Here is a 21,522-nt window from a genome sequence, read left to right on the forward strand (position 1 = left end):
TTGTGCTTGTAAGTTTTGTATAAGAGACATGAATAAAAGCCATTTCGGAAATCACTGAAGCAAATTCAGAAGTACAGGTGCTCTCCGTGACAGCACTCAAAATGCACCCACCCGGCAAAAGGCTCTCTGTCCCTGCTGAGACCCTGGAGGAAAAAAAGTACTGGGACTACATCCATACAGCACTGCATATATAACGAATCATGGACCAGTTCACATGATTTGAACCTTGGAAGTGCTGTATGACTCGGTGTGCATGTCAACGTTTAACCATGGTTTGTGGTCTTAACCGTGGTTGGGATCCCAAATGCACAGCACAACCGTGGTTTCATGCATAGCCACGGTTAAGGAAAACTAACCATGGATAAGGGTTACAACTGCATAGGGGCCATGTGTGGTACAGATCCACGAACGCTTTACCACATTATTCCAGTGTGCCCAACAGTTGCATGTAGAGCGGAGACAAACCTCCTCATGGGAGCAGTTTTGCTTCAAAATGGAGAAGGGAGTTGAAAGAGAGGACCAAATCCCCTACCAATGGGGAAAAAATTGCAACAGGGTACGTAAGTCTCATGAGATGCTCTGTATTTTTTCCAGGTAGCCGCTGGCACCATTTCCCGCGCCCCAACCCAAACCTTCAAACAATGCTATATGAAGGGCTGCAAAACTTCGGCTCCGGCTGGACAACAACTCCCATAATCCCTGACGACTGGCGGCGGCAGCAGGGGATTATGGGAGTCATAGCCCAAAAGCAGCACGACGGCCAAGTTTGCCCACCGCTGATGTGGCGTCACTCTGATGGAAGCTTCTGGGGGGAAGGTCCCCATCAGAGTGATGCTTCTGTCCCCCAACATCTCCTGAAATTGCAGCATTTCATTTCCTGCCATTTTGGGGTGGGGAGGATTTCATTTCAATGTAAACACTTCCTGGGGATGCACTTTGAACACACATCCGTGTCTGGAGCGTCAGGGCAAGAAAACCCTTTAAACCGGAAGGGGTGAGGGGTGGGGGAAGCGGTCAGTCCAAGGACGCGGGAGGGGCCGGGCAAGGATACGGGTGAAGTGGGAGCGGATCATGGACGGCTTGAAGGCCGGCGACGACTCTTCTCCTTCCTGGAACACGATGGTGACAATGTCGTTCCCAATGTGCCGCTTCCGTTCCACCTGCGAACCCAAAAGAGAACGCCGGGAGTGAACCCGCTAGAAAGCCGCCTTAATGGTTTTAAGACTCCCCCCCCCCCCGCCCTTGTTCTTATCCGACACACAACCCCGAAGCCGGAGGGCGCCTAAGCCCCGGAACTGGGTCCGATTCGGCTTCTATCCCGTTTATGGTTGTGTGTGCTGCCCTCTGCTGGGCAGGTGAGGAACTGCGTGATGCACAGAGGCCTGGAAATACCGCAGGGACCAATAATCAGAAAGGGGCAATGCTTTGACGGTGACCTGTCAGCGTAAGGCAGCAACGAAACAGGCGAAGCCAAAGCTCTGCTTGGATACAAAGAGCACAATCCAAACAGACACAGAGTGCGCTGCTTTGAATGCCACAGCAAGGGCTAATAACGGGGCAGCATCCAGGCCGAATTACTCCCGAGGAGCCGTATGGAAAGCAAGCCAAGGAAACAGCGCAACACTCCCGAGTAACTTAAGCCCGGATGCTGTTCAGCGTGTTCAGGAAGGGCCTGGCCCCTGCCTTGCTCCCCTGGACGGCTGCTGGCGGCTGAAAGGAGGAAAGTCAACGCAGGAGCCACCTACTTGCTGCTTGTTCTCCTTCGAGTAAGGGAGCATGGTGGAGACATGGAACATGATCTCGTGCCCTTGGTAGACCGTGTAGATGGAACAGAGCCCCGTGGTGTCGTCTGCAAAAGGGAAGGGGGGAGAGATAAGTGTTTTCGGCGGGATTTCGTGCCTCGGGGAATCAATCCTAAAGGAGCCTTCATAAGGACACAAGAGCAGCCCTGGTGGATCAGGCCCAAGGAAGCCCATCTAGTCCGGCATTCACGCAGTGGCCCACCAGATGCCTCTGGGAAGCCCACAGGCAAGAGGTGTGTGCACGCCCTCTCTCCTGCGGTTGCTCCCCTGCAACTGGGATTCGGAGACACCTTGCCTCTGAACCTGGAGGCAGTCCACAGCCATTTGGACTAGTAGCCACTGATAGGCTTGCCCTCCATGAATTGCAATTCAAATAATCAGAACAGTGGTGGGTTTGCAACATTGATGGGACTGGGGAACAAATGGAGTCTTGCGGAACGGATCGGGAACATCGATTCGGCGGGGGGAAGAGCCAGCGTGGTGTAGTGGTTAGAGTACTGGACTAGGACCGGGGAGACCCGAGTTCAAATCCCCATTGAGCCATGAGACTTGCTGGCTGACTCTGGGCCAGTCACTTCTCTCTCAGCCTAACCTACTTCACAGGGTTGTTGTGAAAGAGAAACTCAAGTATGTAGTACACCGCTCTGGGCTCCTTGGAGGAAGAGCGGGATATAAATGCAAAATCATCATCTTCATCATCATCATCATCCAAGACATTAAGCGGCGCGGGTCAAAATGGGCCCAATTCAAGAGCAAAGCGGGGAAAGGAAGTAACTGGACAAGAGGCCCAGGGTATTTCCATGCATCGCAAGATCCAGCCCGGATTGCCCAGCGCCAGTTCCGCCGTGGATCACCCCATAGACAAGGATCCCGAAGCCATGCCGATGAGCTTACTTCTGGTGTCCAGGCCTCCTCTGTAGCCCGTCCAGCCCTTCAGGGTGACGTTGTCCCCCAAGAGACTCAAGAGCCGCTGAAAGCTATCGCTGCCCATTTCTGCAGGGGAAATAATGCGATGGGGAGGAGAGGACAGAGCAGCTGTTAACACATCCTCAGGTCAGCTGTGGATTCCTTTAACCGCTTCCAATCATAAGAACAGCCCTGCTGGATCAGGCCCAAGGCCCATCCAGGCAAGAGCTGAGGGCATGCCCCCTTCCGTGCAGTTACTCCCCTGCAACTGGGATTCAAAGGCATCGAGAGACTTCTATGTTACGCAGTCGATAAATTCAATGAATGAATGAATGACTCTTGCCTCTGAGGCTGGAGCTGGTCTGAAGCCCTCAGCTTCACTTTCAGAGAGCCAGATCAATGAACAAGGCAGTCGCTCAGGCAATTCTCCTTGCTTTCCTTGGAGAAGCCGCTGCCAGTCTGGGAAGACAATACTGAGCTAGATGGACCAAGGGTCTGACTCAGTAGATGGCAGCTGCCTACATTCTTGTGTTCTTAAAAGACACTTCAAAAGCGGGGAGTTCAATCTCGTACCTTTTGGAGGGCTCAGAGCACCGGAACGTAGGAAGCTGCCCTTACCGTGAGTCCATCCCTCGGCCTGTCTAGCTCAGCACTGGCTGGCAGCAGCTCTCCAAAGTTTCAGGCAGGAGTCTCTCCCAGCCCTACCTGGAGATGCTGCCAGGGAGCGATCAATGCTCCTTAGGAAGTAGCCTTCCGTCTGAGTCAAACCCTTGGTCCATCAAGCTCAGTATTGTCTACTCTGACTGGCAGCAGATCTTCATGATTTCAGGGAGGGGTCTTTCGCAGCCCTACCTGGAGATGCTGCCAGGGAGTGAACCTGGGACCTTCTGCACGCAAAACAGATGCGCTACCTCTAAACTAGTGTCCCATCCCCTAAGGGGAATATCTTGCAACATTTGCATACAGTCACCCATCCAAATGCAAACCAAGGAGAACCCTGCTCAGCAGGGAATTCACACTTGCTCCCACAGGACCGGCTCCCCTCCTGCGGCACAATGATTGAGACCGGTGCAGCCTAGGTTTAATCAATCAGATTTCTGATTTGTAATTAGATGTATAGAATCTATCCTTGTTTTAATATTTTAAATGGTTTTTAATCTGTGTTGTTTTTACTGTAGACCACCCAGAGACACGTGAGTTTTGGACAGAATATACATGAGAGAGAGAGAAAGAGAGAGAGAGAGATGTAGGTTGCCCATATTTGTGCTATTGGCCCGAGATGAATCTGAGATTCCCCCACCCAGGCCCAGGTTCACACAATCATGCTAATGCTGGTAACCCACATTAAGCCTAGATTCGAAAGACTGTGTGAAAGAGGCCTGTGCCAGACCTTATTTTTCCGATCCGGGCTAGAGGTGAGTCTGCAGAGGTCAACGATGGTTGTGCGGGGAAGATTCCCATCACACTGCAATGCCAGGTCTTGACAATGAGATGGACGGACGCGAGAAAGGAGAGGACCAGAAATCGCTCCGTGAGGGCTGGGGAAAGAGAAGCTACTGCTGTGTGTTTTCCCCCCCCTCTCTCTCTCGTGGGCTGTCGAGAACACAAATATGTCAACGCTGGCTCGGCTAATATAACCAAGACATTACGAGCCTGCCAGAGCTTTGAGTCACACCAACACAAAATGTTCTGCGTCTGACGTCTGAAATATTTCGAGGCATCGGATGGAGATGCGGTGGGGAAAGAAACCCCGAGACGTATGGAGGTGCTTCGGAGCGATACGGGGAGAATGCGAGGCGAGGCGAGTTCTCAAGAAAGCGGCCGGCCCTTTCCGGGGAGGCACGGGAGAGAGCTTGCCAAGTTGACGAGCGGCGACCCGTGCGTTTATCCCAAGCCGCGACTTCTTCTCGGTGGGAAAACCCAACCGACGGGGGCAGATTTATTGTTGTTATGAAAACGGCGCCACTGGTGAGCTTGCAGAGTTGGAAGGAAAGAGGCAGAGGGAGAAAAGCAGTGGGAAGAAGGAGACAAGAGTCCAGGTTTTGAGCGTGGGAGAGAACACAATTCGGGATGATCAGAAGTCGCGGCCTCGTCTCAGATCAGACCACCGGTCCACCCAGTCCGCTGCCTCCGAGAGGGGAGTGCTTCTCCAGGGTCTCAGGTGGAGGATCCCTCCCAGCTCCTCTTCCCAAGACCCTCTGAACGTGAAGCCCGGGAACGAACTCAGCGCCTTCTCCGTGCAAAGCAGGTGCTCGACCAATGAATTATGAGCCACTCAATATCATACCCACTGAGGTGTCGTGGTTAAAGGGCTGGACCAGGACTGGGGAGTCCACGCCCAAGTTCAAATCAGCCATAAGACTTCCTGGGTGACTCTGGACTTCTCTCTCAGCCTAGCTTATCTCACAGGGTTCTTCAGACGTTGCCTCTAAAGGAGGAGAGCTGGTCTTCAATGGAGTGTCCCCGTTGCTAAGCAGGGCCCAACCTGGTTTGCATTTGAATGGGAGACTACATGTGGCAGCACCATAAGATATTCCCCTTAGGCAATGGAGCCGATCTGGGAAGAGCACCTGCATGCCTGTGCTCCCTCCCTGGCAGCATCTCCAGATAGGGCTGAGAGAGTTTCCTGCCTGCAAGAAGCCGCTGCCAGTCTGGGTAGACAATACTGAGCTAGATAGACCAATGGCCTGACTCAGTATATGGCAGCTGCCTATGTATCTGGCTCCAAACAGCTCAGCCAGGGTGGGTCCAGCCCCCAGGTTGAAGGAGTCTGCCACCGCTGGTCTGCATCTAACCCGAACAAGATCAGCACCTCCGTGCAAATATGGACACCTCCTCCCAGCCAAATCCGGGCACAACCCTCACTGTCCAACAACAGAAAGGGCTCTGCAGACTCACCGTTGCTGAACATCTCGTCGTCCGTCAGCTGTCCGTCTTTGGCAAAAAGAACGCCAAACTTGAAATTGACAGAGCCCTGTGAAGACGGGAAAAGCGGGGACAAGGTGTGAATACGCCCGACGCAAACTGCTCTGCTCTAGAGGATGGAACGGCTTCGTTACGACCAAAGGATCTTGGGACGGTGAATGGTGGAAATTGCTCCTGGAAACTCTGGATTTGGGGGCTTCGCCAGCATTTTGATTTAATGTTTTGAAAGAGATCACAATGATATTAAGCTGCATACGGGCAAACCCTTCCTGCTACCACACTCTCTTTCAGTTCTTCCGTATGGTCTCTGTCCCCTCTGAAGAACCAGCTGGGAGTGCTCTGTACTATCAGGGGGGACGAAAGCTCACTGTGATTTCTGACAAGCTCTGCACCCTGGAGATGGAAAAGAGGGGATCGCACGGCAAGCTTTTCAGCGGGTTCTCATGCTTTGACTCTCCCGGACATCGGGCCATATTTGCAACTGTGTTCACAAAGCTTTTCAAAGTGCTAAACACACAAAAGCCCCTAGAAATATTTTAACAGACATCAGAGGAACGGGAATGAAAAACCGGAGGAATGTTCTCTAAAGATTACTCCACGGAGGGGGTACCACCGTCGGTCTGTCCCTTTGCAGTCCTTTTTGCACAGAGGAATTTGAGCCGCATCGTTTGGGGGTACAGATAAAGGGGTGATCATGCAGAGAATGCTGCAAGTGCAACAAGCTCTCGCCTATTTTCTGGATCTAGCAGGATTAACATTGCCAACCACTGCTATGTGCATCCATCCCCTGAGATGATTTCGAGGGCCCAAAGTTTGTGGGCCTGGCACATAATCCCCATCAAACATACAGAACTTGGGGTGGGGGTGTTGTGAGTTGGACGCAGGGGGTGCCAGCGCCCTGGATCCCGAACCGGGGAGCTCAAACACGGCCATTTCTATGCCACTAACTGGCAGAGCTTCCAACTGCAGGCAATCCACCGTCCAACCAAGCCCTCCCTGCCGAAGGAAACTCAATCGCGGCCTTCTGTGCCGAGATGCCCCCTTCTCGTTTGCAGACGCGGATGGCTCCGGTGAGTCACTCCGGCGGTGGCACCAACTGGCGGGGTTTGATTTACGTTCCTCCCCCCCCCGCCCCGGCCTCTCAAGGGCTCGGGGGGAGTTAGCGGATGGCGTGCAAGCCGGCTCCCAGACCGATCTGCAACGTGCCATCATCCGGCGCGGCTTCCCAAGACAGTATGATTTGTGTGCATGCGTCGGACTCAAGCGTGGGGCGCAGGAGTCCTCTTTAGATGGTTAAAAAAATAGACAACACTCAACAATGTCGCTCAAGGAAAATGAGGCCCTATTATCCGTTCTCAATGCTAACGTCCCGCAGGGTTATTCTGTCGCTGGGCAGGTTAGGGCAGGGTTTCTGAACCTTGGGCCCCCAGAGGTTGTTGGACTACAACTCCCATCATCCCCAGACATGGCCTATGTGGCTGAGGATGATGGGCGTCGTAGTCCAAAAACATCTGGGGGCCCATGGTTAAGAAACCACAAGTTAGGGGAAGTGGGTGGGGAGTGAAGTGGCTGTGATCCATAGGAACAACATCTCCCTTACCAGGGTCCCCGTGAGAGAAGTGACGTATATTGAGTGTGTGGACCTCAGGCTGGGGACTCAGGAAAGATTAAGTTTAGAGTTGTCTTCTATTCGGGACTTCTATCCCATATGAATGGGAGACTAGAAGTGTGAGCACTGTAAGATATTCCCCTTAGGGGATGGAGCCGCTCTGGGCAGAGCAGAAGGTGCCAAGTTCCCTGCCAGGCAGCATCTCCAAGATCGGACTGAGAGAGACTCCTGCCTGCAACCTTGGAGAAGCCGCTGCCAGCCTGTGAAGACGATACTGAGCTAGATAGACCGATGGTCTGACTCAGTATATAGCAGCTACCTATGTTCCTTTGAGCACTGTTGCTGAAAAGTAGCCTATAAATATTTTTAGCGGCAGTAATGCGGATGGAACACAACAGTTGCTAAACAGCCTTCTGAAAAGGCGAGGGGGGTGGATTAAGCATTACCTCTTGCTCTTCGAGAACCAGTAAATCCTGGGGGAAGAAAGAAACAAAGACAAAATATATTTTAGTTGGTGCGTTCACCAGAAGCGAGCACTCTTATTTGTTCTGCTGGGAAATGCAGAGGGAACTAAGCAAATAGTGCTACAATACTGGAAGATGTGCTTCATCTCCTGTTACCTGGGTGTCCACAGTCACGTTTGAATGGGAGACGGCTTCTATAAAAAGCCGTGAGCCGGCTGCATGCTTAAAGATATTTAAAGATACGCATAGGGTTATGAGTTTATCGCCGTTCCAGAAAAGCTGAAGGCAAGGTGGAGGCTGTGGGACTTGGCTTGGGGAGAATTCTCCACTGAAAAAGGGATCAAGTTTCTGGCCCTCGTGGTTATTAAGACATGCTTGGAAGTCTCCGGCAATATCTGGTGCATTCTCAGGAACCAGAAGAAAGAAGCAGAGCAATGTTATGCAAGGTAAGAGAACTCGTGCCAAATTACACGCCAGGGCTGCCGTTCGGGAGGCAAGCTGGAAGGCAGGCACACAGAGATAGATAACCCAACGGCCGCGCACTCCTCTTGGTCCTAGCCGACGGGCTTGGAGTTGGGAGCTGCAGTATCTCCCCCTGGCCAGTAGTGGCGCTGAAGTGCTCCAGAAAAGCAGCCAGCATGCTGGGAAAACTAGCACCCCTGTGCGCACGGGGACGGACAGCTACGGTAGATCCTGCTCAGTGCTCCCTGTAACTCCCAGATGTTGTTGACTACAACTCCCATCATCCCCCGCCGCAACAGCCTTTGGCTGGGGCTTATGGGAGTTGTGGTCAACAACATCTGGGAATCCCTCTCACAGGGAACATTGGCTAGATTACGTGCGATTTAAACAAATGAAAAGGATCGAGCTTTTCTGCCGCAGAATTCCGCTTTTCAAACCGCAGAATTTTGACCGATTCGGGGCTTCGAGCACCTCGCCTTCAAACCTGACGGTGTCCCCACAAATCATGACAAATGAAGGACACTTGGGGGGCGGGGGAGGGGGAGAAAACCTGAAGCACCATTAAAAGTTCCCAATAAACGAGGCGTTTCAAGGAGAGCGCGGCTCTGCTTCCAAAATTAAGGTGGGGGCAGCTGTTTATGGCATCTATCCAGGCTCTGTTACGAAGGGGGGAGAGGGAGCAAAATCATGCCCTGCTCAAGAACGCAGCACCACACAGCTCTGAACACAAAGGAAGGGTTTTCAGAGAATGTACAAGCCACTCCATTAATAGAGGGAGAGAAATTTAATTTAAAAGGTGGCTGGGACAAGGTGTACCTCACTGCCAGCTGCTGTGGCGTCTTGCCCATGGCCCCTCAGTTCTAGTCATGAACACACTCGCCATCTGTTCAGCCTTTACAATCCCTTTATTCTGTTTGGTGGGCTACAGATCAAAGCCTCTGTGTGTGTGTATAGAAACTGGCTTCCTTTCTTACACTGTAGGTTTCCAAAAGACCTTCTCTTCTGAGGTTAGGTTTGTTTCCCAGGTTTAGCTTGGCTCCCCAGAGCCAAGCTATGCCTGAAAAAACATACATGCACTTTGTCTGAATTATCTATGCTCTGAACTGGCTTGCTCTGAACTGGCTTGCTCTGAACTGGCTTGGCAATCAAACTGTGGATATTACAGATCCTGTGTCCCTTTTGCATGCTTATTAACCTTAACTATACATTCTCTGCTATTTGTTGAGGTGTTTTTAAAAGATGTTTCCACTACAACTTGGCCACAATATAGACTGTCTGAGAATTTAGCAGCGGATAAGTCTGAATCCTGGATTCCCACTCAAGGGATTGCCTTTGAAGAAGATCCATGGGTGGCAGTCAGCCAGCGGAACGCGTTGAGATGCATGTGTCCAAAGGATTCATTCCAAAAGTCATCCTCACTTTACATCCAAACTGACACCGCAGAATAAAGGGTCAGAGAATTTGACAGAGAAACGAACACCAGAACATACTCCCCAGGAATTTTGCATTACTGACCTTTTGGATTTCAGGGTGGAGGATTTCTCTAGGACCTTTTTCAAACTTGTCGAGATTCATGGCACTGAAAAGGAGGTGAATTTTTCACTACAAAGCAATCTGTTCACGGGAGTACTTGTGTGCAAAGAAAGGCAGTCTCTTACTGTAAATTTGTAGGATTTATTTTTTGAGGTTTTTTTTAAATAAAAAGATGTATAAGCATGAAAAACAAGATTACCGACATGACTCCATTAATGCATGCCATTTGCACTGCTCCTCATATACAGGCATTAAGAAAACTCTTTTAAAAAGTTTTTATTAGAAGTCAATTAGTCATTAACCCATCATAAATTCCGTCCAACTTGTGATGCCAGCTCGGCTGTCGTACTATATCTCCAGTACATTTATTATCCGTTATATCCACATTATTGATTCTAGTGCATCTGTATGATTTATTAACAATGTCCAAAAGATCAAAACATCTATATAGGAATTGAGCACGGCTTTCAAAGTTCAGGGTTTACTGGGCTGGCTGGTTTCAGGCAGGAGTCTCTCCCGGCCCTACTTGGAGATGCTGCCAGGGATTGAACCTGCGACCTTTTGCATGCAAAGCAGACGCTCTCCCACTGAGCGATAGATGCCCTTGTCTTATACTGAGTCTGACCCTTGCTCGACCTAGCTCAGTATTACCTACACTGACTGGCAGCAGCTCTCCAAGGTTACGGGCTGGAGTGTTTTCCCACCCGACCGGGAAATACTGCCAGGGATTGAACCTGGAACTTTATGAACTTTCTGCCAGGGATTGAATCTGGAACTGCAAAGCGGACGCCCTGCCCTTTTTAAATTGTTCACTCGGGGCGACGCAGAATCTTGAGGCTTCAACTGACCTCTGTCTCCAAAATGCCGCATCACATCTTGTCAGTTCTGGTGTGATGTCGGAGCAGGGCTGGGCCAGAATAAAAGAGCAGCTTAATTCGAAACAAGGTGATCCTTACCTTAAAATCGATTTCACGGACAGGGTTTTTGTCGGACTGTAAGGAAGGCATATTTTCTGAGTACCCTGGAAGAAAATTGGATTTAGAAAAATACTAGAATACACTCGGGTGTTTCGAATATTCTGTGTGGACAGGGCCCTGACAAAGAACTATGGAATATGGAAGAGTGAGAATTCGAATCTGGTCCAAAAATTTGAATCGAGTTCGAATCAACTTGATTCGAAAAGGTCTTGGAACCTCTTAAAACCAATTAGGGGGCCTAAATGGTTTCAAAAAGGTGCCCAATGGCTCTTGAACAGAATTTGAATCAAATTCTTGCAAATTAAATTCAAATCTGAACTGCCCTTTTAAGAGGTGATTCGATTCAAATTCAAAGCACTCCGATTCGAGTCGAATCAAGCCACACATCCCTACTGTCTACACTGACTGGCAGCGGCTTCTCCAAGGTTTCAGGCTGGAGCCTCTCCCAACCCTACCTGGAGATGCTGCCAGGGACGGAACCCGGGACTTTCTGCCTGCAAAGCAGGGGCCCTACCATCTACGGCCCCATCTCAAGTTCTACGGAACCCCGCGATTCGAAGGCAAACCCAAGAGAGCAGAAGGCAACCATGGCTACTCACTGTTTTTCTCCAGAGGATTGCACGGTATTGAGGAACGCGTTGATTGTTTTGGTCGGAGAGCACGACGGACAGGAAGAAGGGGTTCTTCTCCGCGTCCGTGCCGACATAGTTCTGATGCACTGCAAGGGAGACGGAATGCCTGTTCGCAGCTGCAAAACGGCCGCAAAAGATACCTAAATGCAACTGGGACCGGAGCACCCCGACCCGACACTGAAGGCAACGCTTTGCAGCCGCCCGAAGATTTGAGAGCTGCAAAAGGATCAAGGTCCGAGTGGGCAAGCCACATATTTCACGGCTTGCCCTAGGAATCTGGGAGCACGGTGGGATTGAGCTGAAATCCCTGAATGGCTCCTTGCCTCATTTACTTGGGATTCCGATTCCGAAACAACCCGATTCCAAATTCCGATTCCAACACAACTCCCTTCTATTATCCCATAGAGCTGGAATTCTCAACGTTGGGTCCCCAGATGTCATTGGACTTCAACTCCCATAATCCCCAGACCCAGTGGCCTTTGGTTGGGGATTATGGGAGTTGAAGTCCAATAACATCTGGAGACCCAATGTTGAGAATCCCTGCCATAGAGTAAAGGTAAAGTGTGCCGTCAAGTCGGTGTTGACTCCTGGTGACCACGGGGGTTTCTCAAATCTTGGATCCTGAGATGTTGGACTACAACTCCTACCATCCCCTGTCAACATCTTGGAGGAGATGATGGGAGTTGTCGTCTAAGGGCAACTGAGCACCCATAGGGCGTTTCCTGACGCCAAGCGTGTGGTGGTTTGATCCCGACATCTACAACAGGCCTGTCTGAAAGAGGTTCTCTCTTCGAGAAGCCGATTCTGATCTAGGCAACTCAAGTGGCTGTTAACCTTGCTACGATTTTAAATCCTTCAAGCGTGCTGTTAAGTCATTGACACACATATGTACACGTACACACACGTAGCTACCTTTTCCTAGGAAATACTTGAAATACCATCTGGTGTGGTACTCGGGGTTTTCCAAGTGCACATCTGTTCTCCGCCACGTACCGGGGGCATAGTCTGTATTCTGAAACGGAAAGAGAAAGCGGGGACGCGTTCAACTCAAGTATCTGCACACAGACACAGCAAGCGGGTGCAGGGAAAGAGAGAGAAAAGGGTATCCGGAACAGTCCAAACTTTACTATGGGAGGAGAGGTGGTCTTGTGGCAGCAAGCATGAATGGTCTCCTTTGCTAAGCAGGGCCCATCCTGGTTTGCATTTGGATGGGAGACCATGCGTGAGCACTGTCCGATCTTCCCCTTGGGGGATCGCTCTGGGAAGAGCGCCTGCCCGCTTGCATGCAGAAGGTTTCCAAGTTCCCACCCTGGCAGCAGCTCCAAGATAGGGCTGGGAGAGACACTCCTGCCTGCAACCTTGGAGAAGCTGCTGCCAGCCTGTGTTGACAACACTGAGCTAGATGGACCAAGGGTCTGACTCAGTAGAAGTAAGAGCCCCGCAAGGGTTTTCTGTTTGGACTCCGGAATCCCTGTGGGCAGAGTCTGGGTGGTTTGTTCGGCAGCAACTGCTGAATTCAGAAGCTGAGGCTTTGTTCAGTAAATTAACTGCTGCCCCGAGACTCTCTGTTCCAGCTGCCCTGACCCGTCACAGAACCGTGACTCAGCGTGACCCAGCAAGAATACTGGAAGGCGACTTCTCTAGCTGCGAGCCACATGGCTAGCTCGGGAATGCCGCCCACGGTGTCAGCCAATGCCTAGTCCGCCTGGGGGAAAGAGGCAGAGACCTCCCCGCTGGCTTCCTCGTACCTCATCGATGGAGCCGTTTTCCACCCGGAACCGGCCGGCTCTTTGGATCGCTCCATCGGCATCGCTGGAAATGAGCTGCAAGACAAGAATGTGTCAGGATTAGGAGGGCAGGGCGCTGGGAAGGCCCTTCCGGTGCGAGGAAGTGGCGAAACGAGAACCGGTGCGAGGAAGTGGCGAAACGAGAACCGGAGCCAAGGGAAGGGGAGGGTCTCGAACCCGGGGCCCAGCACCCGACTTCCTGTGCCACCCACACCCTGGCTCTTCCACAGCAAGGGGAGCCGAGCCTTCAAGGAGCAAGGGTATCCGCTTGGTGGCAAAGCTAGGCTGAGCATGGTCAGCTGACCCGCCGTGGCCCAAAGGGGACTCATCCAGCCCTATAAAAGCCTGGCTTCAGAGCCAAGCCAACCGTAGAAGCAATTTGACATTAGGCTGATTTGCAGCCTGCTGGTTACCCTTTTAATATTAAAACATCCCCAAGCATAGAAAAGGCTTTTTCTACCAACAGGCTAAAAGGTTTGGCATCAGCCCTTATGGAAGGTCAACTTAAAGGTTTGCCTAGAAACCTTGGCGTGCATCCTCCAAGACAGCAACTTCCACACGAACAACAGTGCCCATTTTTATTTCTTCTGTGCTCTGACCAGATTATTATTTATTCAACCTTATATACCGCCCAAACCTTCGTCTCTGGGCAGTTAACAGTGACATAAAAACAATTAAAACAAATATAAAAGGTTAAAAGAGTTTAACAATTTAAAAACAGCATACAATTAAAACCTACAAATTTAAAAAGCTGAAAAAGCTTGGGGGAAGAGATGGGTCTTCAAATGTTCTCTAAAAATAGTTAGAGATGGGGAGGATCATATCCAGGGAATACATTCATGCGAGAGAGAGAGCGCGCACTGCCTAGGCTTCATTGATTAACGGATTGACATGACAGTCCCAGAGCAAAGCACAAAATATCGAAACCTGCCGTTTCTGCAGGTAGGTTCCAGACCTTGCCCAGACCACGAAAAAACCCAAAGCCCTGGAAAACTTCATTCATGTCCCAGAAAATGAGGACAAACTCTCCCACTGGAAAGCGTGGGGAATGATACCTCATAGACAAGAGGGGAGGAAACTAGAGTCACAAAGAGATAAGATATTAATATGTTTGCAAACTGCAAGGCCCTTTTACATGCGCATGTGTGTGTGTGTACTCCCAGACTTACGAACGCACGATTGATGAATGACCCATACTTACAAAAAAAGATCCATTACGTATTAAATTAACGAAGTCCTCAACTTACGAACGCCAACCCACACATACAACACAAGCCATCCCCCATAGGAACCATATGCGTTCCGAGTTATGGACATTCAACTTACATATGGACTTTTCGGAACGCAACCCATCTGTAAATTGGGGACTCCCCGCACACACTACTGATTCCAACACAACAACAACTGAAAAGATCACTAGGTTTCTTGGGGCAGCTCTTAGAACAAGATCAGAGATACAGAGAGAGGCGCCAAGCTGTGTTCAGGCTAATTCCATCTTATATTTGTATGCGGTTTTTTGACGTTTGCTGTACGAGGTGATTGGATTCACAATTTTGTTTTGGTCTTTTGTTTTTAAACTTGGGTTTGGCGTTCAATACGAGGATGGTTGTTTTATGGTTGGTGGACCAAAATAAACTCCATATAGGGGTTTTTTCCGTTCCGTTCCGTTCAGTTCATTGCGATCTTTGATCAAATACATAGAGGGTTGTTGTTGTTTTAATTGATACAGGCTGCCTTGCCTCTTCTCTACTCCAGGATCTAGCCACCGGCCTCCAGTCCTCTGTACCTCCTTGCCCTGAACGGGGACCCAACCTCCTTCCGTCCTTGAGGACATCTCCTGCCGATGGCTACTCTGCGCCTCTCCACTCCCCGCCTCCAGAAGCCCAAACCAGACGGCCCTCCACAGAATCCTGGCTTAGTACTTGTCCATGGCCCAATGCGGGCCAAAGTCAGGATCCAGGGCAATGAAGGAAGAAGTGAGAGGCAGAAGATCGAGCAGGGCGCTCTGGGAACTGGCCGGATGTATCAACAAGGACGGAGGGCTCGTGTGATAGGAAGGGAGGAAGCTGCCATATACTGAGTCAGACCATCGGTCCATCTAGCTCAATAATGTCTACACTGACTGGCAGCGGCTTCTCCAAGGTTGCAGGCAGGAGTCTCTCCCAGCCCTGTCTTGGAGATGCGGCCAGGGAGGGATCTTGGAACCTAGATGCTCTTCCCAGAGCAGCTCCATCCCCAAAGGGGAATATCTTACAGTACAAACACTTCTAGTCTCCCATCCAGATGCAAACCAAGGCAGATCCTGCTTAGCAAAAGGGGCAATTCATGCTTGCTACCCTGCCTGCCCCTTCATCAAGAAGGCGTCTGCCATGCTGGAAACTGGGTGTCAGGCAGCCTTCTCCTTTTCAGGGACTGGCATTTTGTACAGAGGAACATTCCAACGAAGTGCAGGCTTGCCACCTCGGTGAGAACTAGGCCAGGGAATTCACAGAAAGGAGAGACGATTTGGGGACGGGAAAGGGGTGGGTGAGGAGGCACAGCATCGCGGGGAGGCATAGGGCAAGAGGAAGAGTCAGAAAACGATGTGGATCCAAAGAAGCGATCGCCGCAGAAGCCGGGTTCCAACCCAGTTCTTCCAAGGTCCTGGGTTCAAATTGAACCACCGCCCCCAGGAGGAGATAACACGCTTCACTGCTGTGAACCAACAAACTAGCCATCCTTCCGAATCTTTCCAGCTTTCCGTTGATCAAAAGGCTGCCTCCTTGGGGTCTGCATTTTTCATTAAGGCGCCCTGCTTCTAGCGGGGCGAAACCTGGAAACCTCACAGTGGTCCCGAAACGAAGGTTGCAGGCGGCAAGTTGAATCTCCGCCTTCCTCCTCACATCACTACGGCCCCGGCCTCCATTCCGATTCACGCGGGGCGATGAGGCCATGAGTAGCACGAGTTACATTTGTTTCCCTCCGGCTGCAGCCAAGATCGCAATTAAGGGCTGGCACGGAGACAGGAGGAAGGTGATCTTGTTCCAAAACCATATTGATTTACCCAAGCAGTTGGGAAGACTGACGGATGGGTCTCGAACCGGACCTCCGAAACGGGGACAGACGAAGTGGCTCTTCCGACTGGGAGCATCAAGGCAAGGGGTTCATTCCCATGAGCGAACCTGGGATGGAATACAAGTCCGATTTGGGTGTTTTCATAAAAGGTCACGTTTTATCCCCCGGCCGATCGCTGAAGTCTGGACACAGGCAAGTCCGATTCGGATAGTTTTATACGGATCGCAGCTTATCAACTGACCTATCACTGAAGTCCAGACATAGGCAAGTCCGATTTGGATGCATATAAAGGTGCATTGGGGCACTTGACCTGCTCAGGCTCGTTGCTGATGCCCAGATGCACACTAAAGCAGGACTAATTAGAATCTGGAACAGTTGTAGTTTGCAGGATTCGGTTCTAATTATAAGCCTGAAAGAAGAGAAGCCACATCTCACAGCGTCTCCCTCAGGCACCTCAAAGGCCAAGGCCTTATTTATAGCAGAGATTACCCATTTCGCCTCGGGGGAAATCTAGCAATTTCTCTGCGCCAATTTCCCCGCCACCGTTTGCGGCAAGAAGCGACTTCTTAAAGACGCCTCACCGCCCCTGCAAGGTTGTTTGCGGTTGGTTTGAACCGTTTTGCGGCCAGAAGCGTTCCTCGCCTGTAACCGCTACGAGACAGAACCGTTGATTTCCGACCGCAAGCTAGGAAGGAAATGTGGCAAGCGCTCTCCACCCTGAAGGACCAGCAACATGCTCTTTGGCACTCTGGGACACGGATATAATTTTTTTTTTTAAGGCAATATAATCAAATGTGCATTAGAGAGAACCAGATAAGCAGGAGAGGGAAGACAGACGGACAGCTTTCTCTGCAGACACGACGCCGACTAATGATTCCGATAAAAGCTTAATGAGCTCTATGAAATCAGATGCGGGTTCAGGGATACTGAATGGTCCCAACTCCGATTATTCATCAGGGAATACAGGCAGGAGAACCTGGGCTCTGTCTTTGTCAACCAAAGATCCATGAGGACTAGGCCCTTATTATTTTCAATTTGCTAAGTGAAAAGTCAGTTGATCCTTGAGACACAAGGCTGGAGGAGATGATGAAGAAGATGATGATGATGAAGATGATGAAGTCCAGCACCAGCTGGCAGGCCGAGGCTGTGTGGCCCTGAAGTATAAAACCTGTTAGAAGACGTGTGCTTCCGCTCCAGCTTCCTGCAAGAGTTGCTCCCAGGCTCTGCCACAGCACAGCATCGTCGGGCTGTGGGCCCCACACAGAGCCAGCCGTAGGGCTGACCTGGGAGGAGCGCACACACGCACCCGTCCCTTGGCTGGAGAACGGACCCTCCAGGGCCGTATGCTTGGAATCCCCACTTCTGCAAGGGAAACGACGCCCCTCTCCCTAGGCATCCCGGCCCTGGTGGCGGGTGGGGAGATGCCCTCGATGGCAAGAACACGAGAGCGCCGGCCAAGGAAGTCCGGCACTGTCTGGCGACGGATTCACAGCATGTTGCGGCTGGCTGGGCTTGGAACCATCTCTCCCCCAGACGCAGCCCGGCCAGACCTGTGTTCCCGACGTGCTCGGGGAGACGATAAGCCCCCGCTCTCGTTAAAAAAGCTCTCCACAGCTCACGGCAACGGGCAGCGGTGAGTCATGAAGCGTGGGACGCAGCCGGTCTGCAGCTGCTCTGGGCATCCGTGCCGTCGGCTGGGCTTGCCGAGACCCCTTACCCACAAGCCCCAGCCTTCTGCCGCCTCCCGTTCAAGGAAAACGGCAACCCCCCCAATCCAGAAACGCTCCGTTCAGGACACATCACAGGAAAGGTCTGTTGCCAGAGGGTCGGCGTCTCTGTTCTGCATGTGAAACATGAGATCTTGTTCCGCGCTGCGGGATGCCATACAACCAGTTGATTCACTCTTTCCCAATCCACATCTCCACCTCTTGCTAGGCCTGGCTAGCTATTAGAGCTTCTCCCGGCTACAATGACTCACAATCTAGTCTGCTGGCGACTTCTTAGCGCCGGGGTTCCCAAATGCAGGTGCCCAGCGTTTGATGGACTACAACTCCCATCACGCCCCGTCCCCCGCAACGGCCAAAAAGGGATGGTGCGAGTCGGAGCGGCCGCGCCAATCCCTCTGCAAGCATAAAAGCCAGGCAGGACATTTCAGGGAGATCTGCGGGTTTTTTTAATCTCCAGCATTTGGAACTCTGAGGTAGACTGCACCTGTATAAGGGAGTGTGTTTTGAATTCCCCCCCTGCTGCAAATATAGATAGATAGATAGAGAGAGAGAGAGAGAGAGAGAGAGAGATACACACACACACACACACATGTTTATATATGCATATTTATATGTACACCTACATACATACACACACACACACACCCCACAGAAAAGTTGATAGCCCAAGTTTCTACCCCGACTGTAAGCGTTCTGGAGATCTAGTGCCGCACCGTCTACACTGACTGGCAGCAGCACTACAGGGTTACCAGGCAGGAGCCTCCCCCAGCCCTACCGGGAGATGCTGCAGGCAAGCAGGTGCGCTACCACTGGGCTACAGCCCCATCCCTTAGAAAAAACTGCTGTGTACTGAGTCAAACCATCGATCTACCTGGCTCAGTACTATCTGCTCTGACTGGCAGCATCTCTCGGAGGTTTCAGGCCGGAGTCGCTCCCAGCCCCGCTGGAGATGCTGCCAGGGACACAGAGCCTTGTGAATTAGCCGCTTTTGGGGGGGCCATAATCACCTGCAGGCCTCCTCCTCCTCCTCACAGCGCGGAGCTGCTAAGAAATGCAGATGTGGTCCAAGAAAGAAAGGGAGGAAGCTTGTAATCGAATTGGGAGTCCTCTATCCTGACATCTGCTCTGCCGGGAAAAGCCACTCCTCTGCAAAAGCTGCACATCTGAATGGCCACCCGGCCTCTGGCTCCCATCACTTCCTTGCTCGCCTGCGCTGGCAAGTGCGTGAGACGTTGCAGGGTTTCCAGGCTCCGAGAAAGACACACGGTCTCCGCGGGCTGCCAAAAAAGCCCCGGCGCGGAAACAGAGCATGGTCTGGTTTGACTTACGCAGAGTGTTCATGCAAGCCAAAGAGCCTCGGGCCGTGTCCAAAGACCCGGGCTGGAGGGGTGAAAAAGGATCCGGGAGAAAGTGAGGGGGAGACCGGCGGAAGTGGATCTCTGGGTTGCGCAAGTTAAGGGCCTGCTGCAGAATTTAGAGGTCGGGGTGAGAATAAAAGAAAAGAAGGGGCGTATCATCTCGTTACAGTCTGGGCTGCAAAATGGGAGTGCAATATTGGCTCACAGATATAACCGCCAGGCGTTCCCCTGTGGCTCGGGTGCCACAGGTGGGGGGAAACCCAGAGAGCCGAGGGACGAAAGAGGGGATGTGGACTCCAAAATCCCGCATATCACAGAAGGGGACGGGGAGAAGGTGTCCTTGGCTACCACTCTGCAATGACAGCAGCGTGGCACAATGGTTAGAGCCTTAGACAAGAGCTAGGAACACAGGCAGCCGTCTTCTACTGCAGAGAAGAGCTGGGCTTGTGGGGGCAAGGACTGACTTGTCCCCTTAGCTAAGCAGGGTCTGCCCTGGTTGCAAATGAAAGGAGACTAGATGTGTGAGCCCTGGAAGATATTCCCAGGGGCCACTCTGGGAAGAGCATCTAGGTTCCAAGTTCCCTCCCTGGCAGCATCTCCAAGATGGGGCTGAGAGAGACTCCTGCCTGCAACCTTGGAGAAGCCGCTGCCAGTCTGTGAAGACAATACTGAGCTGGTTGGACCAAGGGTCTGACTCAGTATATGGCAGCTTCCTATGTCTATCTCGCTCACTATTGTCTGCACTGACTGGCAGCAGCTCTCCGAGGTTTCAGGCTGGAGTTTCATTTCCAGGCAACCTGGAATTGCTGCCAGGCACTGAACCAGGAACCTTCTGCATGCAAGCATGCAGATGCTCTTCCACGGAGCTATGAGCCTAGCCAATAGGGAGAGTACCTTCCAGCGTTCACGTGTAGTCACCCATCCAAATGCAAACCAAGGCATGCCCTGCTTAGCAGAGGGGACAATTCATGCCCGCTTTTGAAAGACCAGATCTCCTCCTTAAAAAGAGCCCTCAATATCATTGATGCACGACTAGAACATAAGAACCCACCTTATACCGAGTCAGACCTTTGGTCCATCTGGCTCAGGATTGTCAACACTGACTGGCAGCAGCCCTCCAAGATTCCAGGTCTGGGACTTTCCCAGGCCTACCTGGAGATGCTGCCAGGGAACAAACTTGGGACCTTCGGCATGCAAAGCAGATGCTCTACCCTGAGCTATGGCCCCTTCCCTAGCTAAAACTTGAGAGCCAGCAAGTTGTAGGGGTTAGAATGTTGGACTAGGTCTGGGGAGACCCGAGTTCAAATCCGCATTCAGCCATGAAACTAGCTGGGTGACTCTAGGCCTGTCGCTTCTCTCTCAGCCTAACCTACCTCACAGGATCGTTGCGAGCATAAAGATAACCACATACCCCACTCTGGGCCAGTGTTCCCTCGACCAGGAATTCCAAGATGTTGTGGACTACAACTCCCATAATCCGCAGCCAAGGGCCACTGCAGCTGAGGATGCTGGGAGTTGTAGTCAACAACACCTGGGCTCCTTGAAGAAAGAGCAGGATATAAATGTAAACCAATAACTACATAAAACCACAGGCTGCCTTACTTGATGGAACCCTGATGGGAGAGTCTATGGCCCAGACGGCAACCATTAACAACAAGCCGTTTGGGCTGCGGTGCGCTTGCGTGAGCGGCGTGCGGAAAACAAGGAAACACAAAGATCCATCTGGGAGGCAGACGATCGGCGACGTATTATGGCAACACGTTGCCAAAAAGAGAGCCTATCTGGACAGCTTCTCGCTTTAGAAACATGCACGACTCCCTGTCCCGGAAGGCCTGAAGATGTATTAGATGTAGTATTTTTTTAATATTATATTATTATTATTATTATTATTATTATTATTTTACAGTGTCAGGCAGGTGTTATTGACTGGTTTGTTTTATCCAGACATCGAGTCCTTCCCAAGGACCTGGGATGGCTGAATTTTATTGTCAGTTGTTATAGATCTCGTCGCAGAATATAGGCTGAACCCAGTAAAGCTGCTTTTTGTAATTGGCTGATTTATTATTATTATTATTATTATTATTATTATTATTATTATTATTATTCCCTCTGTGCGATGGCCGAGAACACAGAGGCGCTCCAAAGGAGGGCGTGCACACCCTCGTCATGTTTGTGCTCTTTACAGAGTCCCTTTATGGGGGCCGGGAGCACAACTGCAGAGGCGGCTAAGCCGATTCATCAGATTTGCTAGCCCCCGCCAGCGTCGTCAGCAACCGGCCGCCAACG

The 21,522-nt window shown here is 51.3% G+C and overlaps 1 protein-coding gene across 3 annotated transcripts in view; it reads right to left on the bottom strand.

Annotated features, from left to right (window-relative positions):
- Window positions 1–21,522, bottom strand: part of GARNL3 (GTPase activating Rap/RanGAP domain like 3) — an 81,581-nt gene that overhangs the window by 24,201 nt on the left and 35,858 nt on the right. For all 3 annotated transcript variants that reach the window (XM_053282041.1, XM_053282042.1, XM_053282043.1), the window contains exons 3-12: window positions 13,059–13,133; window positions 12,223–12,322; window positions 11,278–11,396; window positions 10,658–10,722; window positions 9,684–9,747; window positions 7,689–7,715; window positions 5,607–5,682; window positions 2,697–2,795; window positions 1,746–1,849; window positions 1,052–1,160 (exon numbers count right to left, since the gene is read on the bottom strand). In XM_053282041.1, coding sequence (XP_053138016.1) covers window positions 1,052–1,160; window positions 1,746–1,849; window positions 2,697–2,795; window positions 5,607–5,682; window positions 7,689–7,715; window positions 9,684–9,747; window positions 10,658–10,722; window positions 11,278–11,396; window positions 12,223–12,322; window positions 13,059–13,133 — 838 coding nt within the window. The remainder of the gene's footprint in view (window positions 1–1,051; window positions 1,161–1,745; window positions 1,850–2,696; window positions 2,796–5,606; window positions 5,683–7,688; window positions 7,716–9,683; window positions 9,748–10,657; window positions 10,723–11,277; window positions 11,397–12,222; window positions 12,323–13,058; window positions 13,134–21,522) is intronic.

Source organism: Hemicordylus capensis, chromosome 17 (assembly GCF_027244095.1).
Source record: "Hemicordylus capensis ecotype Gifberg chromosome 17, rHemCap1.1.pri, whole genome shotgun sequence".
Lineage (NCBI taxonomy): Eukaryota > Metazoa > Chordata > Lepidosauria > Squamata > Cordylidae > Hemicordylus > Hemicordylus capensis.